We start from the raw sequence: 24,185 nt of genomic DNA, 5'->3' as shown, positions 1-24,185 counted from the left end.
AAGTCTACGTGGAAGCGCTGGGCACCATCGTGCCCGAAGGCTCAATAAAGTACGCCTCCAAAATGAGCGGAAAGGTGATTTTCTTCATGGAGTCTGAAAATATGGCGCTTGCCATCTTTTCAGACTCCATTAAGGGGAGGGAGGGATGGAGGGCAGGGAGGGGACAGAAGGAGAGGGGTGAGAGAAAAATGAGAGAGGGGAAGGAGTGCCGTGACCTCGCCGTGACCTCGCTGTGATATCGCCGTGACCTCGTCTGTGTTGTGGCTACAAGTGGCTCATTGAGGGCGCTGGCTGTGGACGTGTGGGACCAGCACAACGGCACCGGGCCAGCCCACGAGTGTTTCGTCTGGACAAAGTCATCTGAAGAATGGAGTGATTAAGTTTAACGAGGTGATGAGGCGGAGTTACTGCCAGCCGATGGAAACGGTAATCGACATCCTGCACGAGTATCCAGATGAGGTGGAGCACTTCTTCCGGCCGTAGTGCGTGCCGCTCTTACGCTGCGCTGGAAGCTGCAATGATGAGAACCATGAATGTCTCCCCACAGAGACCGCCAACATCACTCTACGGGTTTATAAATTTAAACTACGCCACAATGCAGGTTATGGAGAAATGTCTTTTCAGCAGCGCACCAAATGTGAGCGGAGATCACGAGAACGACAAAATCTCCCGGCTTGTGCAAACCATGCGCGGAAAGGCCAGACCCTGACACCTGCAGGTGCTTGTGTATCCTGTCAGTGGCACGTTGCAAACATCGGGGCCAAGAGCTGAATGAGCACAGCTGCAGGTGTGAAAGACCAAGGAGATGAAAATACCATCCCATCCGCCAACGCCGATGGAAAAGAAATCGCCCAGTGTAGTAAACAAACTGGTGTTCATCTCCCGGCAAAGACGTACTTGCTCAGAGACGTACTTGCTCAGAGACGTACTTGCTTAGGATTTGTCTTGGTGTATTATCTGACATCTGCTGAGCTGACTGAAGTGGCACCAATATTCTCACAGTCGGAGCTATGGAACATTTTAGAGGGAGTGCATGGCTCAGAAGAGTGACTGCAGCTCTGTCAAGGTAGCAAAATGTGGAGGCAATTATAGCCTCCCAACTCAATATTGAGCAGGACTTCAAGAGACACGGAAAGTCGTCATTTGGAAAGGGATCAGGTACTTCCTGAGCCAAATAACTACGTGGAAAGAAAACACACCTGGCAACATCTCCACTGACACATAATGCTGCAGATAGCCACAATTAATATGAATGGGTGTAGAGGTGCGGTCAAGAGACACTTTGTGCTGTCGCTCGCAAAAAAACACAAAGCCTCAGTGCTCTTTGTGCAGGAGACGCATCTTACAACCAGCGAAGAAAATGAATGAGAAACAGAATGGAAAGGAGATTTGTTTTTCAGTCACATTACTCATTATTCTTCAGGAATGGCAACGTTATTTGCACCAGGGTTTACACCCACCGTAGTTAACCAAGTTGAGGTAGTACCGGGAAGAGCCCTCAACGTAGCAATCAAACTTAATGACATTTCTGTCCACCTCATAAATATCTATACACCCATCAATGATGCGGAATTTTTCCAATGCGTTACAGAACTATCTCAAAAACATCCCAAATGACGAGTATCTGCTTTTGGGGGATTTTAACTGTAGGCTGAATGTCCTCGACCGCACTGGCACCGAGCAGTGCAAAAGCAGTGTCCTGAACACTTTGCGGCAGGTGCTCCGCATGTACAGTCTCGTAGACGTGTGGTGGACGCAACATCCAAAGCAGCAAGGTTTCACCTTTACAAGAACCCGAGCTGACAGGACACTGTCGCAGTCAAGGATTGACCGTTTTTACATCTCAAAAGACCTTGAAAATAGTGCAGTTTCATCCAGTATTTAGGCAGCACCACTGTCCAATCATCACCTTATACTACTGTAATGCGAGCGTAAACGGGGTTCACTGCTGGGCTCTGGCCCAATCATACGGCCCGGGGTATTTGGGGGCGGAGGGCCCACCGTTTACCTCGGGTCCAATCGGAAGCGAGGTGAATGGGGGTGGAGCCAACAGGGCGCTATGGGAAGGCCGGATGTGACGGTCCGGAAGGGGAGGAGACAGGATCACGTGGTGAAGGGGATACAGGTGGGGGCCTGGAAGGGCTCCGGGTCAGTTGTTGGAGTGAAGAAGCTGGACCACGTTGGGTGGCCGAGGGGATCCGCGCTATCAGCCACGTGGCTGGAAGAGCTTCGGCACGCCGTCGGCCAGCGGTGTGCGGAGTAGAGGAGCGGAAGGACTGACGAGGAAGCGCGTGCGGGGCGCGCGTGAGGAGACGCTGGTCCGCTGTCGGGGCCAGCGGGGTGCGAGCAAGAAGCTAAATAAAGAGCAACAGAGCCAGCAGTGTGTGATGAAGTCTTTTATTACACTACTTAAAATACGAGGAGTCCCAAGGGGATCGGCATACTGGCATTTCAATAATGCCCTTTTTCAAGACACCACCTTCAATGATCTTTTTGGGGTCTTCAGGGTGGAGTGGCAGGGAAAGAAAGATTTGTTTAATATCCTAACACAATAGTGGGGCATAGGGAAAGTACACATAAAAAAAACTGCGTCAGTTGTATGCCTGGAGAAAAAAAAAATATTGACCAAAACATTTGTGAGCTAGAGAACAGGGACCATAAATTTAGAGTGAAGGCGGAAGGTTAGGGACAATCCAGGCCTACTTGAAGAATGTGGAAACCCTAGAGTATCTAAAAGGTTTGCATAAAGAAAAGGCAAAAGGGGCATTTATTCGCTCTTGTTTTAAAGATACCCTTGATATGGACTCTTGCTCGACATTTTTCTTCTCATTAGGGAAGCAAAATTGTAGACGCAAAGCTATGGAGAATGTATTTGATGACAAGGGGCTCCTTGTTTCAAACAATGATCAAATAGCTACAACTGCAGCACAGTATTATGTAAATCTCTTTTCTCCAGAGCATATATCCACAGTGGCCCAGAATGAAATCTGGAAGGACCTGCCTACTTTGGGCGAAGAAGACAGGGACCTTCTAGAAGAAGAGGTCAAACAAAGTGACAGACATGGCAGTGAGTGCCCTGGCCAGGAACAAATCCCCAGGGGTTTATGGGCTGACAGGAGAGTTTTATCACCATTTTTGGTACTCCATACGCAAGGATTACAAAGCTGTTCTAGATGAAGCAGTGGAGACCAACGTGATGCCTCAGTCCTGAAAGAGAGCCGTGCTCACACTGATTCCAAAAAAGGGTGACCTCAGGTACCTCAAAAATTGGCGTCCAATCTCAGTGCTGAGCACAGATTATAAGATTCTCACGAAAGCTGCATCTGCAAGGCTTAAGAGGGTGCTGGCTCAGGTTATTGCCAATGACCAGGCATACACTGTTCCAGGAAGGACCATCCATGATGGGATTTTCCGAGTCAGAGATTTGATCAGTCTGTCGGAGCATTTGAACTTTCCGCTTGCCTTTCTCTCCCTTGGTCAAGAAAAAGCCTTTGACAGGGTTGATCACCAGTATCTTCTTGGCATTCTAAAAGCTTTTGGTTTTGGGATTCGCTTCATAGAATTAAGTTGCCTTACAACATGGCTCATTGTCTAGTTAAAGTTAATGGTGGACTAATTGCTCCTATACATTTCAAAAGAGGTATCAGGCAGGGCTCTACTACGTCAGGACAGCTCTACACCCTCGTCGTGGAGACTTTTCTGCATCTACTTCGACGCCGACTCACCGGACTGACTGTAAAGGAGCCCAGTATGAGAGTGACCCTCACAGCGTATGCCGATGACACTCCTCTTTTTACTGAATTTTGACGACATGGAACGGCTGGATGAGTGCCAAGAGGTTCACTCCCGTGCGTCCTCCTCCAGGATGAACTGGGAGAAATGCAGTGGGCTGCTTGTTGGGGAGTGGGACGAAGCCCAGTTCCCTGAGTTGGACAAAACAATAACGTGGAGCAAAGAGCGTCTTCACCATCTCGGTGTGCTCCTGGGACACAGAGAAAAACCACTGCAGGAAAATTGGGATTTCTTGGAAGAGAAGGTGAGGAAACGACTGGAACCTTGGGGGCGCCTGTGCAAGTCTCTCACATTTAGAGGAAAAACCCTGGTGGTAAACCAGTTAATTGCATCCACCTTGTGGCACCGCTTCTTTTCCCTCACTCCACCCGCATACCTGATAGCGAAACTTCAGAGAATGATAGCTGCCTTCTTCTGGTCGCAGAGGAAGCACCGTGTGGCTGCTGGCATCTTGGCCTTGCCACTGCGGGAAGGCGGGCAAGGTCTGGTGTGTGTACGGAGCCAGCTCTCAACATTTCGTCTACAAGCCGTACAGAGGTTTCTCTACACGGCCCCATCACCCATGTAGTGTTCCACTGCATCTTTTATTCTAAATAACCTCAGGGGCCTTCAGTGCAGCAAGCAGCCCTTCTTTATGGACATTACGGGTATTCCACTCACGCGCATTCCCCACTTCTACAGGAGTATCCGACATACCTGGAGTTTCCTTGTCACTGTGAATAAACCTCGGTCAGCATCAGAATTAGCTCACGAGCCGCTGTTACGGAACTCCAACATGGCACTACCCTCTCTCGTGGGCCCTGCCGTGGAGAAACGCATGGTAGACGCACGTGTCACGAGGGTGGGCGATTTGGTGAGACCAGGCACGGAGGGGCAGTGGCTTCTCCCGACCGGGATAGCTGCAATGGCCGGAAGCATTCAGTGAGACTTGCTGCAAAACTCGTGAATTATGTGCGAAGGTCTTTCTCAACAGCAGTGGGGAGCGCATCTGCTGTGAGTACTGGTGACGAGTCAACTAGCAGTGGCCCAGTGCCACCAAAACTGAATGTCGCCCCAGCAAGGAAGCACACTCAAATCTATTCTTCACAGCAGCACTGGGGACACACCTCAGGGAATGAAGAGGGGTGCTTCTCAGATGTAGACCGGAAGAAGCTGTACGCCCAAATGGTCGATTTCCACCACCGACAAATAATAACATCACGCAAAGGCTACGCTTGGAGGGAGACGATGCCTTGCAGTGATCACGTGAGGCCTCATTGGGAGCTGTTTTACTCCAATCCATCGTACAAGCGCCACGGTGGTCCGAGCTGGAGCATTGCCCATGGGACTGTGACCACGTACACATTTCTGCAAGGGGTTTCTTCCCTGTGCGGATTATACAGCCACTGTCGCATCTTAAAAGCCCTGGTTTCTGCCTGGCTGGAATTTCGGTACGTTCAGTAGACAGGGGGGGGGGGGGGGTGTCGCATCTTTCTTGACAAGTTGTACTACCGAGGGTGCTTTGTGTAATGTGACAAATGCAGGGGATCTGGTGATGGGTTTTTGAGGGTGGATTTTCTTGTTGGTGTCTAGGAATACAGTAGCACACAATGGCATTTATGTTACATGGGAAAACCGTGTATTATCTTTGATTTAAAAAAGGTGGCATAAAAGCAAAAACGACATGATGAACGAAGCAAAGTGCCGAAAAACCGAGCATCTTTCCGCTTCTTCTGATAGTAAAAAACAGGAGGGAGGGGAGGGAGGGGGGAGGGGAGGGAGGGGACGGAGGGAGGAGAGGGGTGAGAGAGAGAAATGAGAGGGGAAGGAGTGCCGTGACCTCGCCGTGACCTCGCCGTGACCTCGTCTGTGTTGTGGCTACAAGTGGCTCATTGAGGGAGCTGGCTGTGGACGTGTGGGACCAGCACAACGGCACCGGGCCAGCCCACGAGTGTTTCGTCTGGACAAAGTCATCTGAAGAATAGAGTGATTAAGTTTAACGAGGTGATGAGGCGGAGTTACTGCCAGCCGATGGAAACGGTGATCGACATCCTGCCCGAGTATCCAGATGAGGTGGAGCACTTCTTCCGGCCGTAGTGCGTGCCGCTCTTACGCTGCTCTGGATGTTGTAACGACGAGAACCACGAATGTCTCCCCACAGAGACCGCCGTAGTGCGTGCCGCTCTTACGCTGCCCTGGATGGTGTAACGACGAGAACCACGAATGTCTCCCCACAGAGACCGCGGTCGTGCGTACCGCTCTTACGCTGCTCTGGATGGTGTAACGACGAGAACCACGAATGTCTCCCCACAGAGACCGCCGTAGTGCGTGCCGCTCTTACGCTGCTCTGGATGCTGCAATGACGAGAACCACGAATGTCTCCCCACAGAGACCGCCGTCGTGCGTGCTGCTCTTACGCTGCTCTGGATGGTGTAATGACGAGAACCACGAATGTCTCCCCACAGAGACCGCCGAAGTGCGTGCCGCTCTTACGCTGCTCTGGATGGTGTAACGACGAGAACCACGAATGTCTCCCCACAGAGACCGCCATAGTGCGTGCCGCTCTTACGCTGCTCTGGATGGTGTAACGACGAGAACCACGAATGTCTCCCCACAGAGACCGCCGTCGTGCGTGCCGCTCTTACGCTGCTCTGGATGCTGCAATGACGAGAACCACTAATGTCTCCCCACAGAGACCGCCGTAGTGCGTGCCGCTCTTATGCTGCTCTAGATGCTGCAATGAAGAGAACCACGAATGTCTCCCCACAGAGACCGCCGTAGTGCGTGCCGCTCTTATGCTGCTCTAGATGCTGCAACGACGAGAACCACGAATGTCTCCCCACAGAGACCGCCATAGTGCGTGCCGCTCTTATGCTGCTCTAGATGCTGCAATGACGAGAACCACGAATGTCTCCCCACAGAGAACGCCGTAGTGCGTGCCGCTCTTACGCTGCTCTGGATGTTGTAACGACGAGAACCACGAATGTCTCCCCACAGAGACCGCCGTAGTGTGTGCCGCTCTTACGCTGCTCTGGATGGTGTAATGACGAGAACCACGAATGTCTCCCCACAGAGACCGCCGTAGTGCGTGCCGCTCTTACGCTGCTCTGGATGGTGTAACGACGAGAACCACGAATGTCTCCCCACAGAGACCGCCGTCGTGCGTGCCGCTCTTACGCTGCTCTGGATGGTGTAATGACGAGAACCACGAATGTCTCCCCACAGAGCCCGCCGTAGTGCGTGCCGCTCTTACGCTGCTCTGGATGGTGTAACGACGAGAACCACGAATGTCTCCCCACAGAGACCGCCGTAGTGCATGTCGCTCTTACGCTGCTCTGGATGCTGCAATGACGAGAACCACGAATGTCTCCCCACAGAGACCGCCGTCGTGCGTGCCGCTCTTACGCTGCTCTGGATGGTGTAACGACGAGAACCACGAATGTCTCCCCACAGAGACCGCCGTCGTGCGTGCCGCTCTTACGCTGCTCTGGATGGTGTAACGACGAGAACCACGAATGTCTCCCCACAGAGACCGCCGTCGTGCGTGCCGCTCTTACGCTGCTCTGGATGGTGTAACGACGAGAACCACGAATGTCTCCCCACAGAGACCGCCGTAGTGCGTACCGGTCTTACGCTGCTCTGGATGGTGTAACGACGAGAACCACGAATGTCTCCCCACAGAGACCGCCGTAGTGCGTGCCGCTCTTACGCTGCTCTGGATGCTGTAATGACGAGAACCACGAATGTCTCCCCACAGAGACCGCCGTCGTGCGTGTCGCTCTTACGCTGCTCTGGATGCTGTAATGACGAGAACCACGAATGTCTCCCCACAGAGACCGCCGTCGTGCGTGTCGCTCTTACGCTGCTCTGGATGCTGCAATGACGAGAACCACGAATGTCTCCCCACAGAGACCGCCGTCGTGCGTGTCGCTCTTACGCTGCTCTGGATGCTGTAATGACGAGAACCACGAATGTCTCCCCACAGAGACCGCCAACATCACTCTACGGGTTTATAAATTCAAACTACGCCACAATGCAGGTTATGGAGAAATGTCTTTTCAGCAGCGCACCAAATGTGAGCGGAGATCACGAGAACGACAAAAATCTCCCGGCTTGTGCAAACCATGCGCGGAAAGGTCAGACCCTGACACCTGCAGGTGCTTGTGTATCCTGTCAGTGGCACGTTGCAAACATCGGGGCTAAGAGCTGAATGAGCACAGCTGCAGGTGTGAAAGACCAAGGAGATGAAAATACCATCCCATCCGCCAACGCCGATGGAGAAGAAATCGCCCAGTGTAGTAAACAAACTGGTGTTCATCTCCCGGCAGAGACGTACTTTCTCAGAGACGTACTTGCTCAGGATTTGTCTTGGTTTATTATCTGACATCTGCTGAGCTGACTGAAGTGGCACCAATATTCTCACAGTCGGAGCTATGGAACATTTTAGAGGGAGTGCATGGCTCAGAAGAGTGACTGCAGCTCTGTCAAGGTGGCAAAATGTGGAGGCAATTATAGCCTCCCTACTCAATATTGAGCAGGACTTCAAGAGACACGGAAAATCGTCATTTGGAAAGGAAAGGGATCAGGTACTTCCTGAGTCAAATAACTACGTGGAAAGAAAACACACCTGGCAACATCTCCACTGACACATAATGCTGCAGATAGCCACAATTAATATGAATGGGTGTAGAGGTGCGGTCAAGAGACACTTTGTGCTGTCGCTCGCAAAAAAACACAAAGCCTCAGTGCTCTTTGTGCAGGAGATGCATCTTACAACCAGCGAAGAAAATGAATGAGAAACAGAATGGAAAGGAGATTTGTTTTTCAGTCACATTACTCATTATTCTTCAGGAATGGCAACGTTATTTGCATCAGAGTTTACACCCACCATAGTTAACCAAGTTGAGGTAGTACCGGGAAGAGCCCTCAACGTAGCAATCAAACTTAATGACATTTCTGTCCAAATGATGAGTGTCTGCTTTTGGGGGATTTCAACTGTAGGCTGAATGTCCTCGGCCGCACTGGCACCGAGCAGTGCAAAAGCAGTGTCCTGAACACCGTGCAGCAGGTGCTCCACACGTACAGTCTCGTAGACGTGTGGCGGACGCAACATCCAAAGCAGCAAGGTTTCACCTTTACAAGAACCCGAGCTGACAGGACATTGTCGCAGTGAAGGATTGACCGTTTTTACATCTCAAAAGACCTTGAAAATAGTGCAGTTTCATCCAGTATTTAGGCAGCACCACTGTCCAATCATCACCTTATACTACTGTAATGCGAGCGTAAACGGGGTTCGTTTCTGGGCTCTGGCCCAATCATACGGCCCGGGGTATTGGGGGGCGGAGCCCAGTATGGGGGGCGTATGGGAGGGCCCGCCGTTCACCTCGGGTCCAATCGGAAGCGAGGTGAACGGGGGCGGAGCCAACAGGGCGCTATGGGAAGGCCGGATCTGACGGTCCGGAAAGGGAGGAGACAGGATCACGTGGTAAAGGGGATATAGGTGGGAGCCCGGAAGGGCTCCGAGTCAGTTGGAGTGAAGAAGCTGGACCACGTTGGGTGGCCGGAGGGGATCCGCGCCATCAGCCACGTGGCTGGAGGAGCTTCGGCACGCCGTCGGCCAGCGGTGTGCGGAGTGGGGGAGCGGAGGAGCTGACGAGAAAGCGCGTGCGGGGCGCGCGTGAGGAGACGCTGGTCCGCTGTCAGGGCCAGCGGGTTGCGAGCAAGAAGCTAAATAAAAGCGCAACGGAGACCAGCAGTGTGTGACGAAGTCTTTTATTATACTATTTAAAATTAAAATACGAGGAGTCCCAAGGGGATCGGCATACTGGCATTTCAATAATGCCCTTTTTCAAGACACCACCTTCACCGATCTTTTTGGGGTCTTCTGGGTGGAGTGGCAGGGAAAGAAAGATTGGTTTAATATCCTAACACAATAGTGGGACATAGGGAAAGTACACATAAAAAAACTGCGTCAGTTGTATGCCTGGAGAAAAACTAAAAATATTGACCAAGACATTTGTGAGCTAGAGAACAGGGACCATAATTTAGAGCGAAGGCAGAAGGTTAGGGACAATCCAGGCCTACTTGAGGAATATGTGGAAACCCTAGAGTATCTAAAAGAGTTGCAGAAAGAAAAGGCAAAAGGGGCATTTATTCGCTCTTGTTTTAAAGATACCCTTGATATGGACTCTTGCTCGACATTTTTCTTCTCATTAGGGAAGCAAAATTGTAGACGCAAAGCTATGGAGAATGTATTTGATGACAAGGGGCTCCTTGTTTCAAACAATAATCAAATAGCTACAACTGTAGCACAGTATTATGGAAATCTCTTTTCTCCAGAACATATATCCAGTGGCCCAGAGTGAAATCTGGAAGGACCTGCCTACTTTGGGCGAAGAAGACAGGGACCTTCTAGAAGAAGAGGTCAAACAAAGTGACAGACATGGCAGTGAGTGCCCTGGCCAGGAACAAATCCCCAGGGATTCATGGGCTGACGGGGGAGTTTTATCACCATTTTTGGCACTCCATATGCAAGGATTACAAAGCTGTTCTAGATGAAGCAGTGGAGACCAACGTGATGCCTCAGTCCTAGAGGAGAGCCGTGCTCACACTGATTCCAAAAAAGGGTGACCTCAGGTACCTCAAAAATTGGCGTCCAGTCTCAGTGCTGAGCACAGACTATAAGATTCTCACGAAAGCTGCGTCTGCAAGGCTTAAGGGGGTGCTGGCTCAGGTTAATGCCAATGACCAGGCATACACCGTTCCAGGAAGGACCATCCATGATGGGATTTTCCGAGTCAGAGATTTGATCAGTCTGTCGGAGCATTTGAACTTTCCGCTTGCCTTTCTCTCCCTTGATCAAGAGAAAGCCTTTGACAGGGTTGATCACCAGTATCTTCTTGGCACTATAAAAGCTTTTGGTTTTGGGATTCGCTTCATAGAATGAATTAGGTTGCTGTACAACATGGCTCATTGTCTAGTTAAAGTTAATGGTGGACTAATTGCTATTATAGATTTCAAAAGAGGTATCAGGCAGGACTCTCCTACGTCAGGACAGCTCTACACCCTCGTCGTGGAGACTTTTCTGCATCTACTTCGACGCCGACTCACCGGACTGACTGTAAAGGAGCCCAGTATGAGAGTGACCCTCACAGCGTATGCCGATGACATTCTCCTTTTTTTATTGAGTTTTGACGACATGGAACGGCTGGACGAGTGCCAAGAGGTTCACTCCCGTGCGTCCTCCTCCAGGATGAACTGGGAGAAGTGCAGTGGGCTGCTTGTTAGGGAGTGGGACGAAGCCCAGTTCCCTGAGTTGGCCAAGACAATAACGTGGAGCAAAGAGCGTCTTCACCATCTCGGAGTGCTCCTGGGACACGGTGAAAAACCACTGCAGGAAAATTGGGATTTCTTGGAAGAGAAGGTGAGGAAACGACTGGAACCTTGGGGGCGCCTGTGCAAGTCTCTCACATTTAGAGGAAAAACCCTGGTGGTAAACCAGTTAATTGCATCCACCTTGTGGCACCGCTTCTTTTCCCTCACTCCACCCGCATACCTGATAGCGAAACTTCAGAGAATGATAGCTGCCTTCTTCTGGTCGCAGAGGAAGCACCGTGTGGCTGCTGGCATCTTGGCCTTGCCACTGCGGGAAGGCGGGCAAGGTCTGGTGTGTGTACGGAGCCAGCTCTCAACATTTCGTCTACAAGCCGTACAGAGGTTTCTCTACACGGCCCCATCACCCATGTAGTGTTCCACTGCATCTTTTATTCTAAATAACCTCAGGGGCCTTCAGTGCAGCAAGCAGCCCTTCTTTATGGACATTACGGGTATTCCACTCACGCGCATTCCCCACTTCTACAGGAGTATCCGACATACCTGGAGTTTCCTTGTCACTGTGAATAAACCTCGGTCAGCATCAGAATTAGCTCACGAGCCGCTGTTACGGAACTCCAACATGGCACTACCCTCTCTCGTGGGCCCTGCCGTGGAGAAACGCATGGTAGACGCACGTGTCACGAGGGTGGGCGATTTGGTGAGACCAGGCACGGAGGGGCAGTGGCTTCTCCCGACCGGGATAGCTGCAATGGCCGGAAGCATTCAGTGAGACTTGCTGCAAAACTCGTGAATTATGTGCGAAGGTCTTTCTCAACAGCAGTGGGGAGCGCATCTGCTGTGAGTACTGGTGACGAGTCAGCTAGCAGTGGCCCAGTGCCACCAAAACTGAATGTCGCCCCAGCAAGGAAGCACACTCAAATCTCTTCTTCACAGCAGCACTGGGGGCACACCTCAGGGAATGACCAGGAGGGGTGCTTCTCAGATGTAGACCGGAAGAAGCTGTACGCCCAAATGGTCGATTTCCACCACCGACAAATAATAACATCACGCAAAGGCTATGCTTGGAGGGAGACGATGCCTTGCAGTGATCACGTGAGGCCTCATTGGGAGCTGTTTTACTCCAATCCATCGTACAAGCGCCACGGTGGTCCGAGCTGGAGCATTGCCCATGGGACTGTGACCACGTACACATTTCTGCAAGGGGTTTCTTCCCTGTGCGGATTATACAGCCACTGTCGCATCTTCAAAGCCCTGGTTTCTGCCTGGCTGGAATTTCGGTACGTTCAGTTGACAAGGGGTGGGGGGGGGTGTCGCATCTTTCTTGACAAGTTGTACTACCGAGGGTGCTTTGTGTAATGTGACAAATGCAGGGGATCTGGTGATGGGTTTTTGAGGGCGGATTTTCTTGTTGGTGTCTAGGAACACAGTAGCACACAATTGCATTTATGTTACACGGGAAAACCGTGTATTATCTTTGATTTAAAAAAGGGGGCATAAAAGCAAAAAACAACATGATGAACGAAGCAAAGTGCCGAAAAACCGAGCATCTTTCTGCTTCTTCTGATAGTAAAAAAACAGGAGGGAGGAGAGGGAGGGTGGGGAGGGAGGGGGGAGGGGAGGGAGTAGACGGAGGGAGGAGAGGGGTGAGAGAGAGAAATGAGAGAGAGGAAGGAGTGCCGTGACCTCGTCTGTGTTGTGGCTACAAGTGGCTCATTGAGGGCGCTGGCTGTGGACGTGTGGGACCAGCACAACGGCACCGGGCCAGCCCACGAGTGTTTCGTCTGGACAAAGTCATCTGAAGAATGGAGTGATTAAGTTTAACGAGGTGATGAGGCGGAGTTACTGCCAGCCGATGGAAACGGTGATCGACATCCTGCACGAGTATCCAGATGAGGTGGAGCACTTCTTCCGGCCGTAGTGCGTGCCGCTCTTACGCTGCTCTGGATGCTGCAATGACGAGAACCACGAATGTCTCCCCACAGAGACCGCCGTCGTGCGTGCCGCTCTTATGCTGCTCTGGATGGTGTAATGACGAGAACCACGAATGTCTCCCCACAGAGACCGCCGCCGTGCGTACCGCTCTTACGCTGCTCTGGATGGTGTAACGACGAGAACCACGAATGTCTCCCCACAGAGACCGCCGTAGTGCGTGCCGCTCTTACGCTGCTCTGGATGGTGTAACGACGAGAACCACGAATGTCTCCCCACAGAGACCGCCATAGTGCGTGCCGCTCTTATGCTGCTCTAGATGCTGCAATGACGAGAACCACGAATGTCTCCCCACAGAGACCGCCGTAGTGAGTGCCGCTCTTACGCTGCTCTGGATGGTGCAATGACGAGAACCACGAATGTCTCCCCACAGAGACCGCCGTAGTGCGTGCCGCTCTTACGCTGCTCTGGATGTTGTAACGACGAGAACCACGAATGTCTCCCCACAGAGACCGCCGTAGTGAGTGCCGCTCTTACGCTGCTCTGGATGGTGTAACGACGAGAACCACGAATGTCTCCCCACAGAGACCGCCGTAGTGCGTGCCGCTCTTACGCTGCGCTGGATGCTGCAATGACGAGAACCACGAATGTCTCCCCACAGAGACCGCCGTAGTGCGTGCCGCTCTTACGCTGCTCTGGATGCTGCAATGACGAGAACCATGAATGTCTCCCCACAGAGACCGCCAACATCACTCTACGGGTTTATAAATTCAAACTACGCCACAATGCAGGTTATGGAGAAATGTCTTTTCAGCAGCGCACCAAATGTGAGCGGAGATCACGAGAACGACAAAAATCTCCCGGCTTGTGCAAACCATGCGCGGAAAGGCCAGACCCTGACACCTGCAGGTGCTTGTGTATCCTGTCAGTGGCACGTTGCAAACATCAGGGCCCAGAGCTGAATGAGCACAGCTGCAGGTGTGAAAGACCAAGGAGATTGGAAACACCATCCCATCCGCCAACGCCGATGGAGAAGAAATCGCCCAGTGTAGTAAAGAAGCTGGTGTCCATCTCCCGGCAGAGACGTACTTGCTCAGAGACGTACTTGCTCAAGATCTGTCTTGGTGCATTATCTGGTGTTCATCTTCCGGCAGAGACGTACTTGCTCAGAGATGTACTTGCTCAAGATTTGTCTTGGTGCATTATCTTCCCGGCGTTCTTTCACTTGATGGACCCCATGTGTGCCCACAGGAGTCGGCTCAGCGTGCATGAGACTCGTTCCTCTGGTGTCTGAAGCAACAGTTGAGCACTATTGTGGTGTAATAAAGTAATGACAACACAAAAAGGACATATAAATGACCACGTGGTATCACATATTTTTCAGATATCCATATCGCATGCAACATCATTAAACAGCAGGAATCACCCAAAGCATTTTATAAATGAGCAAAATGCATGACAACTGGAATATCGGTTGCAAAATTTGTCACGGATAATAAATGTACTTTTTTGACATTAGAAAAGGAGGGAGAGGCAAGAGAGGGAAGGAGAGGCAGGAGAGGGAGGGGAGAGAGAGGGGAGGTTGGGTGGGGGTTGGGGGGTGATTTTAAATGGATGGCTCAATTTAAAATCACATAACTCGACTCTCGTGCCATAAAGTGAATGTCACAACATCGTAACATCGTCACATTTTATCAATTGATCAACATCGGTCTATCATTCAAAAGCAAAACATTTCAGCTCTGGTTTCATTGTTCTAGTTTTTATTATTATTAAATACTGAGAGACAGAAAGAGGAACACGTGGACAAGAGTGCGTGTGCAGGTTAATGCCGTCACTTAAACTATTCAGAAGAGCACGTGGGCTTGGGCAGGACATTTCGCTCGAAGGGATGATGTCCGATGGTCAAGGCTAATGACTGAGTGACAGCCAAGGAATAGAACGCGAGAGAGTACATCCGCGAAAGAGACAGAGTTGAAATCTGCTCATGGGCACGTGTTTTATGTGGATTTTATCGTAGTATCGTGTCAGATGGCAACAGCATGGTGTGGAGAGGCCTGCATCCAGCAGTGGATTGGACATCGGCGAAAAGAGCTTTACGGTGCCTCGAATTCCTCCAGTGTAAATAAATATTCAGATTAATCAAGGCCAAAAAAACAGAGGGGAGAGGGAGGGAGGGAGGCAGGAGAGAGGGAGGTGTCTAACAAACAGAGGTCGCAACCGGGTACCCGATACCCGTACCCTACCCGATACCCGGCTACCCGTACCCGGCCGGGTACGGGTACCCGTTTGCGACCCTGGTGCGGCCGGGTACGGGTACGGGTAGGCCGTGAGTCACTGGTGAGTAGTCGTTTGTCACTCATTTCCCAACGTCTTGTCTCTTCTCACAAAGTTCCTAGAATCAACCCACCCGCGCCTGCAACATGGCTTCATCCCAGAGGTCGCAATCAGGTACCCGATACCCGTACCCTACCCGATACCCGGCCGGGTACGGGTAGGGTACGGCCGGGTATGGGTACCCGTTTGCGACCCTTGTGCGGCCGGGTACGGGTAAGGAATCAAAACCCGTTTGCGACCTCTGCTATCAAAGCCACTGGGTCACTCCACAATTGGGTAGAAGTGCACCCTTCAAAATGCCCCCGTGTGTGCGTGTCAGTGTGAACGCCTCCGTGTGACGTCTCCGTGCGAACGCCCCTTCAATGAGCCCACTGACCCCGTTCCACGCCGTGACCCCATCCCCCTTGACCCCCAACTCGCCTGTCGCTCACGGGCCCGAGAGACATGCCCCTGGGTCCGCACGTAGCCTCGGTGAGCGCCAGCGGACGGCACGACTTGACGGGGAAGAGCGCCAGGGCGGAGACCGTGCCCACACGCAGCCTCGTCTCACTCCTCCTCTTGCTCAGCCACAGCCAGAGGCCCCCCACGGCCAGGGAAGTTCCCACGGCCCCCCACGCCACCCAGCGCCAACTCCAACCACCGCCATCAGCGGTAGCGGCAGCGGTGATGCCATGACCCCGACTCCAGATCATCATCATCGTCGTCTCTGGGTTGGGCGAGATGGAATTGGTGTTCATGGTCGCGAGGTGGTGGTTGGTGGTGGTGGTGATGATGGCTGTGGACGGCATTATAATGCACGTGATCGGAGGATGGGCGAGTGTGTTGGGTGGGTGACTGTGTGAGTGACTGTGTGAGTGACTGTGTGAGTGGGTGAGTGACTATATGAGTGGGTGAGTGACTGTGTGAGTGACTATGTGAGTGGGTGAGTGACTGTGTGAGTGGGTGACTGACTGTGTGAGTGGGTGAGTGACTGTGTGAGTGACTATGTGAGTGGGTGAGTGACTGTGTGAGTGGGTGACTGACTGTGTGAGTGGGTGAGTGACTATATGAGTGGGTGAGTGACTGTGTGAGTGACTATCTGAGTGGGTGAGTGACTGTGTGAGTGGGTGAGTGACTGTATGAGTGGGTGAGTGACTGTGTGAGTGGGTGAGTGACTATATGAGTGGGTGAGTGACTGTGTGAGTGACTATGTGAGTGGGTGAGTGACTGTGTGAGTGGGTGAGTGACTGTGTGAGTGGGTGAGTAACTATGTGAGTGGGTGAGTGACTATGTGAGTGGGTGAGTGACTGTGTGAGTGGGTGAGTGACTGTGTGAGTGGGTGAGTGACTACGTGAGTGGGTGGGTGAGTGACTGTGTGAGTGGGTGGGTGAGTGACTGTGTGAGTGGGTGAGTGACTGTGTGAGTGGGTGAGTGACTACGTGAGTGGGTGGGTGAGTGACTGTGTGAGTGGGTGGGTGAGTGACTGTGAGAGTGGGTGAGTGACTGTGTGACTGTGTGAGTGGGTGGATGAGTGACTGTGTGAGTGGGTGGGTGAGTGACTGTGAGAGTGGGTGAGTGACTGTGCGAGTGAGTGACTATGTGAGTGGGTGAGTGAGTGAGTGACTATGTGAGTCGATGTGTGTGTACGTTGAACTTCGTTGCCACCGCACGTTTAAGCCAACCGAGCCAACCGGAGGTGCTAAGACACGAGGAAGGATCCCAGAGAGAGAGAAAGCGAGATGCGAGAGTGTGCCCTACACAGCGTGTGTTGGGGTCTAACGCGCCTGAGATCTGATAAGAGGCCGCAGAAGCAACGTAAGAATTGGTGGAAGAACCACGAGCGGAGTACACGAGGGGGCTAGATTATAAACTAGAGTGTAAACTAGAGTATAAACTAGAGTGTAAACTAGAATGTAAACTAGAATATAAACTAGAGTATCCACTAGAGTGTGAACTAGAGTGTGAACTAGAGTATAAACTAGAGTGTAAACTAAAATATAAACTAGAATATAAACTAGAGTATCCACTAGAGTGTGAACTAGAGTGTGAACTAGAGTATAAACTAGAGTGTAAACTAGAGTATAAACTAGAATATAAACTAGAATATAAACTAGAGTATAAACTAGAATATAAACTAGAATATAAACTAGAATATAAACTAGAGTATAAACTAGAGTGTAAACTAGAATATAAACTAGAATATAAACTAGAGTATCCACTAGAATATAAACTAGAGTGTGAACTAGAGTGTGAACTAGAGTATAAACTAGAGTGTAAACTAGAATGTAAACTAGAATATAAACTAGAGTATCCACTAGAGTATCCACTAGAGTGTGAACTAGAGTGTGAACTAGAGTATAAACTAGAGTGTAAACTAGAATGTAAACTAGAATGTAAACTAGAGTATCCACTAGAATATAAACTAGAGTGTGAACTAGAGTGTGAACTAGAGTATAAACTAGAGTGTAAACTAGAATGTAAACTAGAATATAAACTAGAGTATCCACTAGAATATAAACTAGAGTGTGAACTAGAGTGTAAACTAGAGTATAAAATAGAGTGTAAACTAGAATGTAAACTAGAATATAAACTAGAGTATCCACTAGAATATAAACTAGAGTGTGAACTAGAGTGTGAACTAGAGTATAAACTAGAGTGTAAACTAGAATGTAAACTAGAATATAAACTAGAGTATCCACTAGAATATAAACTAGAGTGTGAACTAGAGTGTGAACTAGAGTATAAACTAGAGTGTAAACTAGAGTGTAAACTAGAATGTAAACTAGAATATAAACTAGAGTATCCACTAGAGTATCCACTAGATTATAAACTAGAGTGTAAACTAAAATATAAACTAGAGTGTAAACTAAAATATAAACTAGAATATAAACTAGAGTATCCACTAGAGTATCCACTAGATTATAAACTAGAGTGTAAACTAAAATATAAACTAGAGTGTAAACTAAAATATAAACTAGAATATAAACTAGAGTATCCACTAGAGTATCCACTAGATTATAAACTAGAGTGTAAACTAAAATATAAACTAGAGTGTAAACTAAAATATAAACTAGAATATAAACTAAAGTATCCACTAGAGTATCCACTAGAATATAAACTAGAGTGTGAACTAGAGTGTGAACTAGAGTATAAACTAGAGTGTAAACTAGAATATAAACTAGAGTATCCACTAGAGTATCCACTAGAATATAAACTAGAGTGTGAACTAGAGTGTGAACTAGAGTATAAACTAGAGTGTAAACTAGAATATAAACTAGAGTATCCACTAGAGTATCCACTAGAGTGTGAACTAGAGTGTGAACTAGAGTATAAACTAGAGTGTAAACTAGAATGTAAACTAGAATGTAAACTAGAGTATCCACTAGAATATAAACTAGAGTGTGAACTAGAGTGTGAACTAGAGTATAAACTAGAGTGTAAACTAGAATGTAAACTAGAATATAAACTAGAGTATCCACTAGAGTATCCACTAGTGTGAACTAGAGTGTGAACTAGAGTATAAACTAGAGTGTAAACTAGAATGTAAACTAGAATATAAACTAGAGTATCCACTAGAGTATCCACTAGAGTGTGAACTAGAGTGTGAACTAGAGTGTGAACTAGAGTATAAACTAGAGTATAAACTAGAGTGTAAACTAGAATGTAAACTAGAATATAAACTAGAATGTAAACTAGAGTATCCACTAGAGTGTGAACTAGAGCATAAACTAGAGTATAAACTAGAGTACGTAGTAGAGTATAAACTAAAGAAAATCCACGTGTGGATCGTTTCACGTACCCGCCTGAGGCACCTCGCAGCTGATCGCAGCACTCCGAGTGGACTTTGTAGCTCAGTGCGCGTGCGTGTGTGTACAGTGCGCGTGCGTGCGTGTGTACAGTGCGCGTGCGTGCGTGCAGTGCGCGTGCGTGCGTGCGTACAGTGCGCGTGCGTGCGTGCAGTGCGCGTGCGTGCGTGCGTGCAGTGCGCGTGCGTGCGTGCGTACAGTGCGCGTGCGTGCGTGCAGTGCGCGTGCGTGCGTGCGTACAGTGCGCGTGCGTGCGTGCGTGCAGTGCGCGTGCGTGCGTGCGTGCAGTGCGCGTGCGTGCGTGCGTGCAGTGCGCGTGCGTGCGTGCGTACAGTGCGCGTGCGTGCGTGCAGTGCGCGTGCGTGCGTGCGTACAGTGCGCGTGCGTGCGTGCAGTGCGCGTGCGTGCGTGCGTGCAGTGCGCGTGCGTGCGTGCGTACAGTGCGCGTGCGTGCGTGCAGTGCGCGTGCGTGCGTGCGTACAGTGCGCGTGCGTGCGTGCGTGCAGTGCGCGTGCGTGCGTGCAGTGCGCGTGCGTGCGTGCGTACAGTGCGCGTGCGTGCGTGCGTGCAGTGCGCGTGCGTGCGTGCAGTGCGCGTGCGTGCGTGCGTGCAGTGCGCGTGCGTGCGTGCAGTGCGCGTGCGTGCGTGCAGTGCGCGTGCGTGCGTACAGTGCGCGTGCGTGCGTGCGTGCAGTGCGCGTGCGTGCGTGCAGTGCGCGTGCGTGCGTGCGTACAGTGCGCGTGCGTGCGTGCGTGCAGTGCGCGTGCGTGCGTGTGTGTACAGTGCGCGCGCGTGCGTGTGTGTACAGTGCGCGCGCGTGCGTACAGAGCGCGTGCGTGTATGTGTACAGTGCGCGCGCGTGCGTGTGTACAGTGCGCGCGCGTGTGTACACACGTGGTCCAGTGCACCGCGGGTCACTATTAAAGAGCCACCCGCAGTGGTGAAGTTGGTAGCAGCTGGGGCATCAACTCACCATCAACAACAACAACCGCGTTAGCTCCAGCGGTTTCACGATGTGTTCGTGTACCAGGCAACGTTGAGTTTCCATTGTCTGCTGTACAAACACCAGGGGAGGCAGGGGAGACAGAGCCTCTCACCTGACATACTCCAATGAAAATAGCTGTTACGAAAAGTAAAAAAAAAAGAATAAAATACTGTATTAAGATTTTCCCACTGATCTGTGTTATAAGTGTAATTTCTGTACGATTCCAATTATTTTTTTACGCGCTTTCTCTAATATTTAACCCACTCTTTGGTTCTTTCGGTAAAAGTCACGTATAAAGATAAAATTATAAATTAAATACTAGCATGCTACGACGTTTCGATTGCAACACAAGCAATCGTCATCAGGTATAAATGAAATAGCAACAAACATCTAACCAGAAAACTATAGACATACATATAAGCAGACAGATATCACAAAGATAGAGAGAGAACACGTATCGGCACAAAGAGAGAAAGCGTCTCTGTAACGAGGCCTTAAATAGAGAGGGGGCGGGGGCGGAGAGAGGGAGGGGGCAGAGAAAAAATTAGAATGTCAATGAGTGCACGACGACGTGGTACGGTACGCAAGCTCGAAAACAAGTATAACCCGTAAAAACAAAGTTTTTCACTATGAATCCTTTATATGCGTGGCGGCTAGAGTCCTCTCGTCCTCTGGCTTGAGATGGCTGCCACCTATGGGTCAGATGATTGCATGGCAGCATTAAGCAATTGGTAATTAAATATATTTTTGTCCTAAAAAGTGTAAAATTTTGGAAAAAATTTTTCACGAACATTAATTGTCACGCACAACGAGTCTGTGTGGAAAATGTCAGCTCGATTGGATCACGGGAAGTGGGTTAAAAAACGACTGAAAGATTTGCACGGTCCTAAGCAAGCAAGTGAACTTAATATAAAGGATTTAATTAGGAGAACGGGAGAGAGACGCACTAAATTAAATAACCTAGCAAAATATCGAAATGTATTGTAATGCAACACAGAGAGTCGGTCAACACACAATTAACGCATAGCCTGGTTGATTACGTATTTCAAAGATTGCTAAGTTATGCTATTATTTAATTTATTATTTTCTCTTTATACGTGACTGTTTGTTGTAGTACGGAGTTAGACTGATGGCCTTAATCTAAGTTGTCTTGTGGTTGTTGTTGTTTGACTTGCATCCCACTGGGATTTGTGCACACAGTGTTGGTGTACGGTGCTTTTTCTGCGTTATTTTGCTGTCTTTTCTTGGATTTTCTGTTTGCACTTAGTCACATAGTCACTTAAAGATGTTTTCTTGTTCATGTTTTTTGTTTGTTGCGGTTGCACCCGATTCAAGAGCCGAATGGCTCACAGGGCTATACCTAATACATGAACTTGTATCATCAAATCTTGTAACTCAATTTTAACCCACTTCCCAATGTGGTATCGACTGCAAACTTGGTATACTTATGTCATACTGATGACAATACTACATTCTGTCATAAAAATGCATAACTTTAAACATTATTTTTTATACGTTATGTTTCGGCTTGGGTCTAATTGTCCACGCTCAACTTGACGTTGGCTGTAAATCACCACGGTCCCTTACATTATGGCAAGCTTCAGGGCCACTTCCTGGAGTCGTGGAGTTATTCCATTACTAGTAACGGTACATTTCATTAAAGCGTGTTTAAAAAAAAGTTTTTAAAAATGTTACTTATCGTAAAAATCGTCAAATTTGCGGAGCTCCGCTGCTAATACAGGAAGAGACGAGGTGAGGCAGCGACGAGCTCAGCCTCCCCTCTGATTGCGCAACCCCTCAGTAACTGTGTAGTGGTGATAACTACTCGCTGTTCGCGAGCGGATCGTAAACAAGGTTTTCCCGCTCAATCAAACGGTCAGGGTCAAATGGGGTGAGGTAGGATCCAAACGCCAGATTGGGAAGGACCAATCGGAGGGTTCCACAAGGTGGCCGGCGATTGGACAACCCGGCCACGAACAGGTATAAAAGCCAGAGCGCTGAGAGCTCTTGGCCAGTTCTGCTACACGAAGACCCAAGTCGGCTGAAGACATCTAGGACCCTGGACCAAGCCCTCCAGCCCTTATCAGGGCTAGGGCTCAGTGTAACCAGTGGTCGGGGAGAGATCCCCTAGGTCCAGCCAGAGGACGCTGGGATAGCAGGGAGATTAGATAGCCTGCAAGGTCCGGAGGCTTGTACCTTCTGAGGGTAACGGGTGAAGGGACCATATACCCCCTTTGTGTGATAGGGACTGTGTATTAAGACAATAAACAGTGTGTCATAAAGAAGTTTAGAAGTCCGTCGTTTACAACACTACACCTGGATGGAGCGCGGGCAATAAGCGCGTGCCTGTTACTATCTCAGTATGTCACCAATGTAATGTTTGTAGACCCCTTCATTTCATGTCCTCGCCTTCCATAGTCCAGGTAACTTATTTCACGTATGTGTATACAGATATTTAGGCTCGCTGGTCTCGTCGTGAAACTGCAATGAAAAAGCACCAGGGGAGGCACCTATCACATCTGCCTCACTGAGGGGGACGTGTCTAACACGCCCCCCTCAGTGAAGACACGCCCCCTCTGGACTGGCTGATGCACCACCTGTGCCCCCGACTGTGCCAACTTGCTGTGCTTTAGCCACCCGGCGCTCCGCTCGTTGTTGTGAGCGTCGCTCCTCCGCCCTCCGTTGTTGTTGGAGGGTGACTGCCTCCAACTGCCCAGTAGCGTCCTTCACGAGCCTCCTCCACTGAGGCCGATCTTGCGGGCTACATGACCCAGCCAACGCAGCCTTTCCTGCTGGAGGAGCTCACCGATAGGACTCTGCCCAGATCTATCAAGGATTTGTGAGCTCCTCACACAATCCAGCCTGGTTAAACCCAGGATGGATCGTAGGCAGGCCAGCCTGAATGTTTCTAACCGGCGAAGATGTTCCATTAGTGGGGGGGGGGTACACGTTTCGCAAGCGTAGAAACCCACAAAAACAACAAAGATCCCCCATATAGCCTTAACAGACTGTAGGGGCAAGTGCTGTTAGCGAGCACCTATGAAGGCCAGAACGGTACACGAGGGGGTGGGTGGCCAGCACCACGCCCGACCGCCTTTGTCTCCCCAGTGGCGATGTTTACACACCGCACCAGGTACTCATTTGAGGCTGAGTCGACCTAGGGGAGGCCCAGGACCGGTTCAGATAATCGTCACTGGTGTTGGCCGTGAGCGGGAATCGAACCCGTGTCGCCGGGTTCATAGCGCAGCGCGCTAACCACACACACACCGACACCCACACATCGCTTGCACGTGCACGGTGTAGGGGGCAGCTCAGGTCTCTTCTTCGCACACGCCACGTATCGGCCAGCAAGGCGAGGCCACTCTGAAGTGGACTTTGAGCCTCCGCGTTGCACCCCAAGGCGTCCGTCTTGGTAGAGGTTGATGGAGGGGGAGGTTACCCACGCGTTACCCTACCGTACGCGACCTGCACGGTCGGCCGTGGTGGAACCCATTCAGGCTGCTGGCTCGACCGAAGCGGAGTGAGCGTGTGCGTACCGACGCATGCACGTTGAACTTCTTTCGCACCGTGACGTAGCCAACCGTGCCAATCGGAGGTGCGGGCGAGTGACTGTGTGAGTGGGTGAGTGACTGTGTGAGTGGGTGACTGTGTGAGTGGGTGAGTGACTGTGTGAGTGGGTGAGTGACTGTGAGTGGGTGAGTGACTGTGTGAATGGGTGACTATGTGAGTGGGTGAGTGACTGAGTGACTGTGTGAGTGGGTGAGTGGCTATGTGAGTGGGTGACTGTGTGAGTGGGTGAGTGACTGTGTGAGTGACTATGTGAGTGGGTGACTGTGTGAGTGACTATGTAAGTGGGTGAGTGACTATAAGTGGGTGAGTGACTGTGTGAGTGGGTGTGTGACTGTGTGAGTGGGTGAGTGACTGTGTGAGTGGGTGAGTGACTGTGTGAGTGGGTGAGTGACTGTGTGAGTGGGTGAGTGGCTATGTGAGTGGGTGAGTGACTGTGTGAGTGGGTGAGTGACTGTGTGAGTGGGTGAGTGGCT

The 24,185-nt window shown here is 50.3% G+C and overlaps 1 protein-coding gene across 3 annotated transcripts in view; it reads right to left on the bottom strand.

Annotated features, from left to right (window-relative positions):
* The window catches only part of LOC133356974 (mitochondrial amidoxime reducing component 2-like), a 34,564-nt gene extending 14,415 nt beyond the window's left edge, over positions 1 to 20,149 (bottom strand). The window contains exons 1-2 of one of the 3 annotated variants that reach the window (XM_061574707.1): positions 20,131 to 20,149; positions 15,793 to 16,078 (exon numbers count right to left, since the gene is read on the bottom strand). In XM_061574707.1, the coding sequence (XP_061430691.1) occupies positions 15,793 to 16,070 (278 nt within the window). In that variant the 5' untranslated portion in view covers positions 16,071 to 16,078; positions 20,131 to 20,149. Of the gene's footprint in view, positions 1 to 15,792; positions 16,079 to 17,021; positions 17,102 to 19,150; positions 19,271 to 20,130 lie in introns of those variants that run through there. The other 2 variants (XM_061574704.1, XM_061574705.1) reach the window with 2 other exon arrangements.
* Between the last annotated feature and the right edge of the window lie 4,036 nt (positions 20,150 to 24,185).

The sequence above is a fragment of the Lethenteron reissneri genome, chromosome 56 (assembly GCF_015708825.2).
Source record: "Lethenteron reissneri isolate LAM-NWPU_2019-01 chromosome 56, ASM1570882v1, whole genome shotgun sequence".
Lineage (NCBI taxonomy): Eukaryota > Metazoa > Chordata > Hyperoartia > Petromyzontiformes > Petromyzontidae > Lethenteron > Lethenteron reissneri.
The sequence above is the reverse complement of the archived record's forward strand: the minus strand, read 5'-3'. Positions and strand labels throughout refer to the sequence as shown.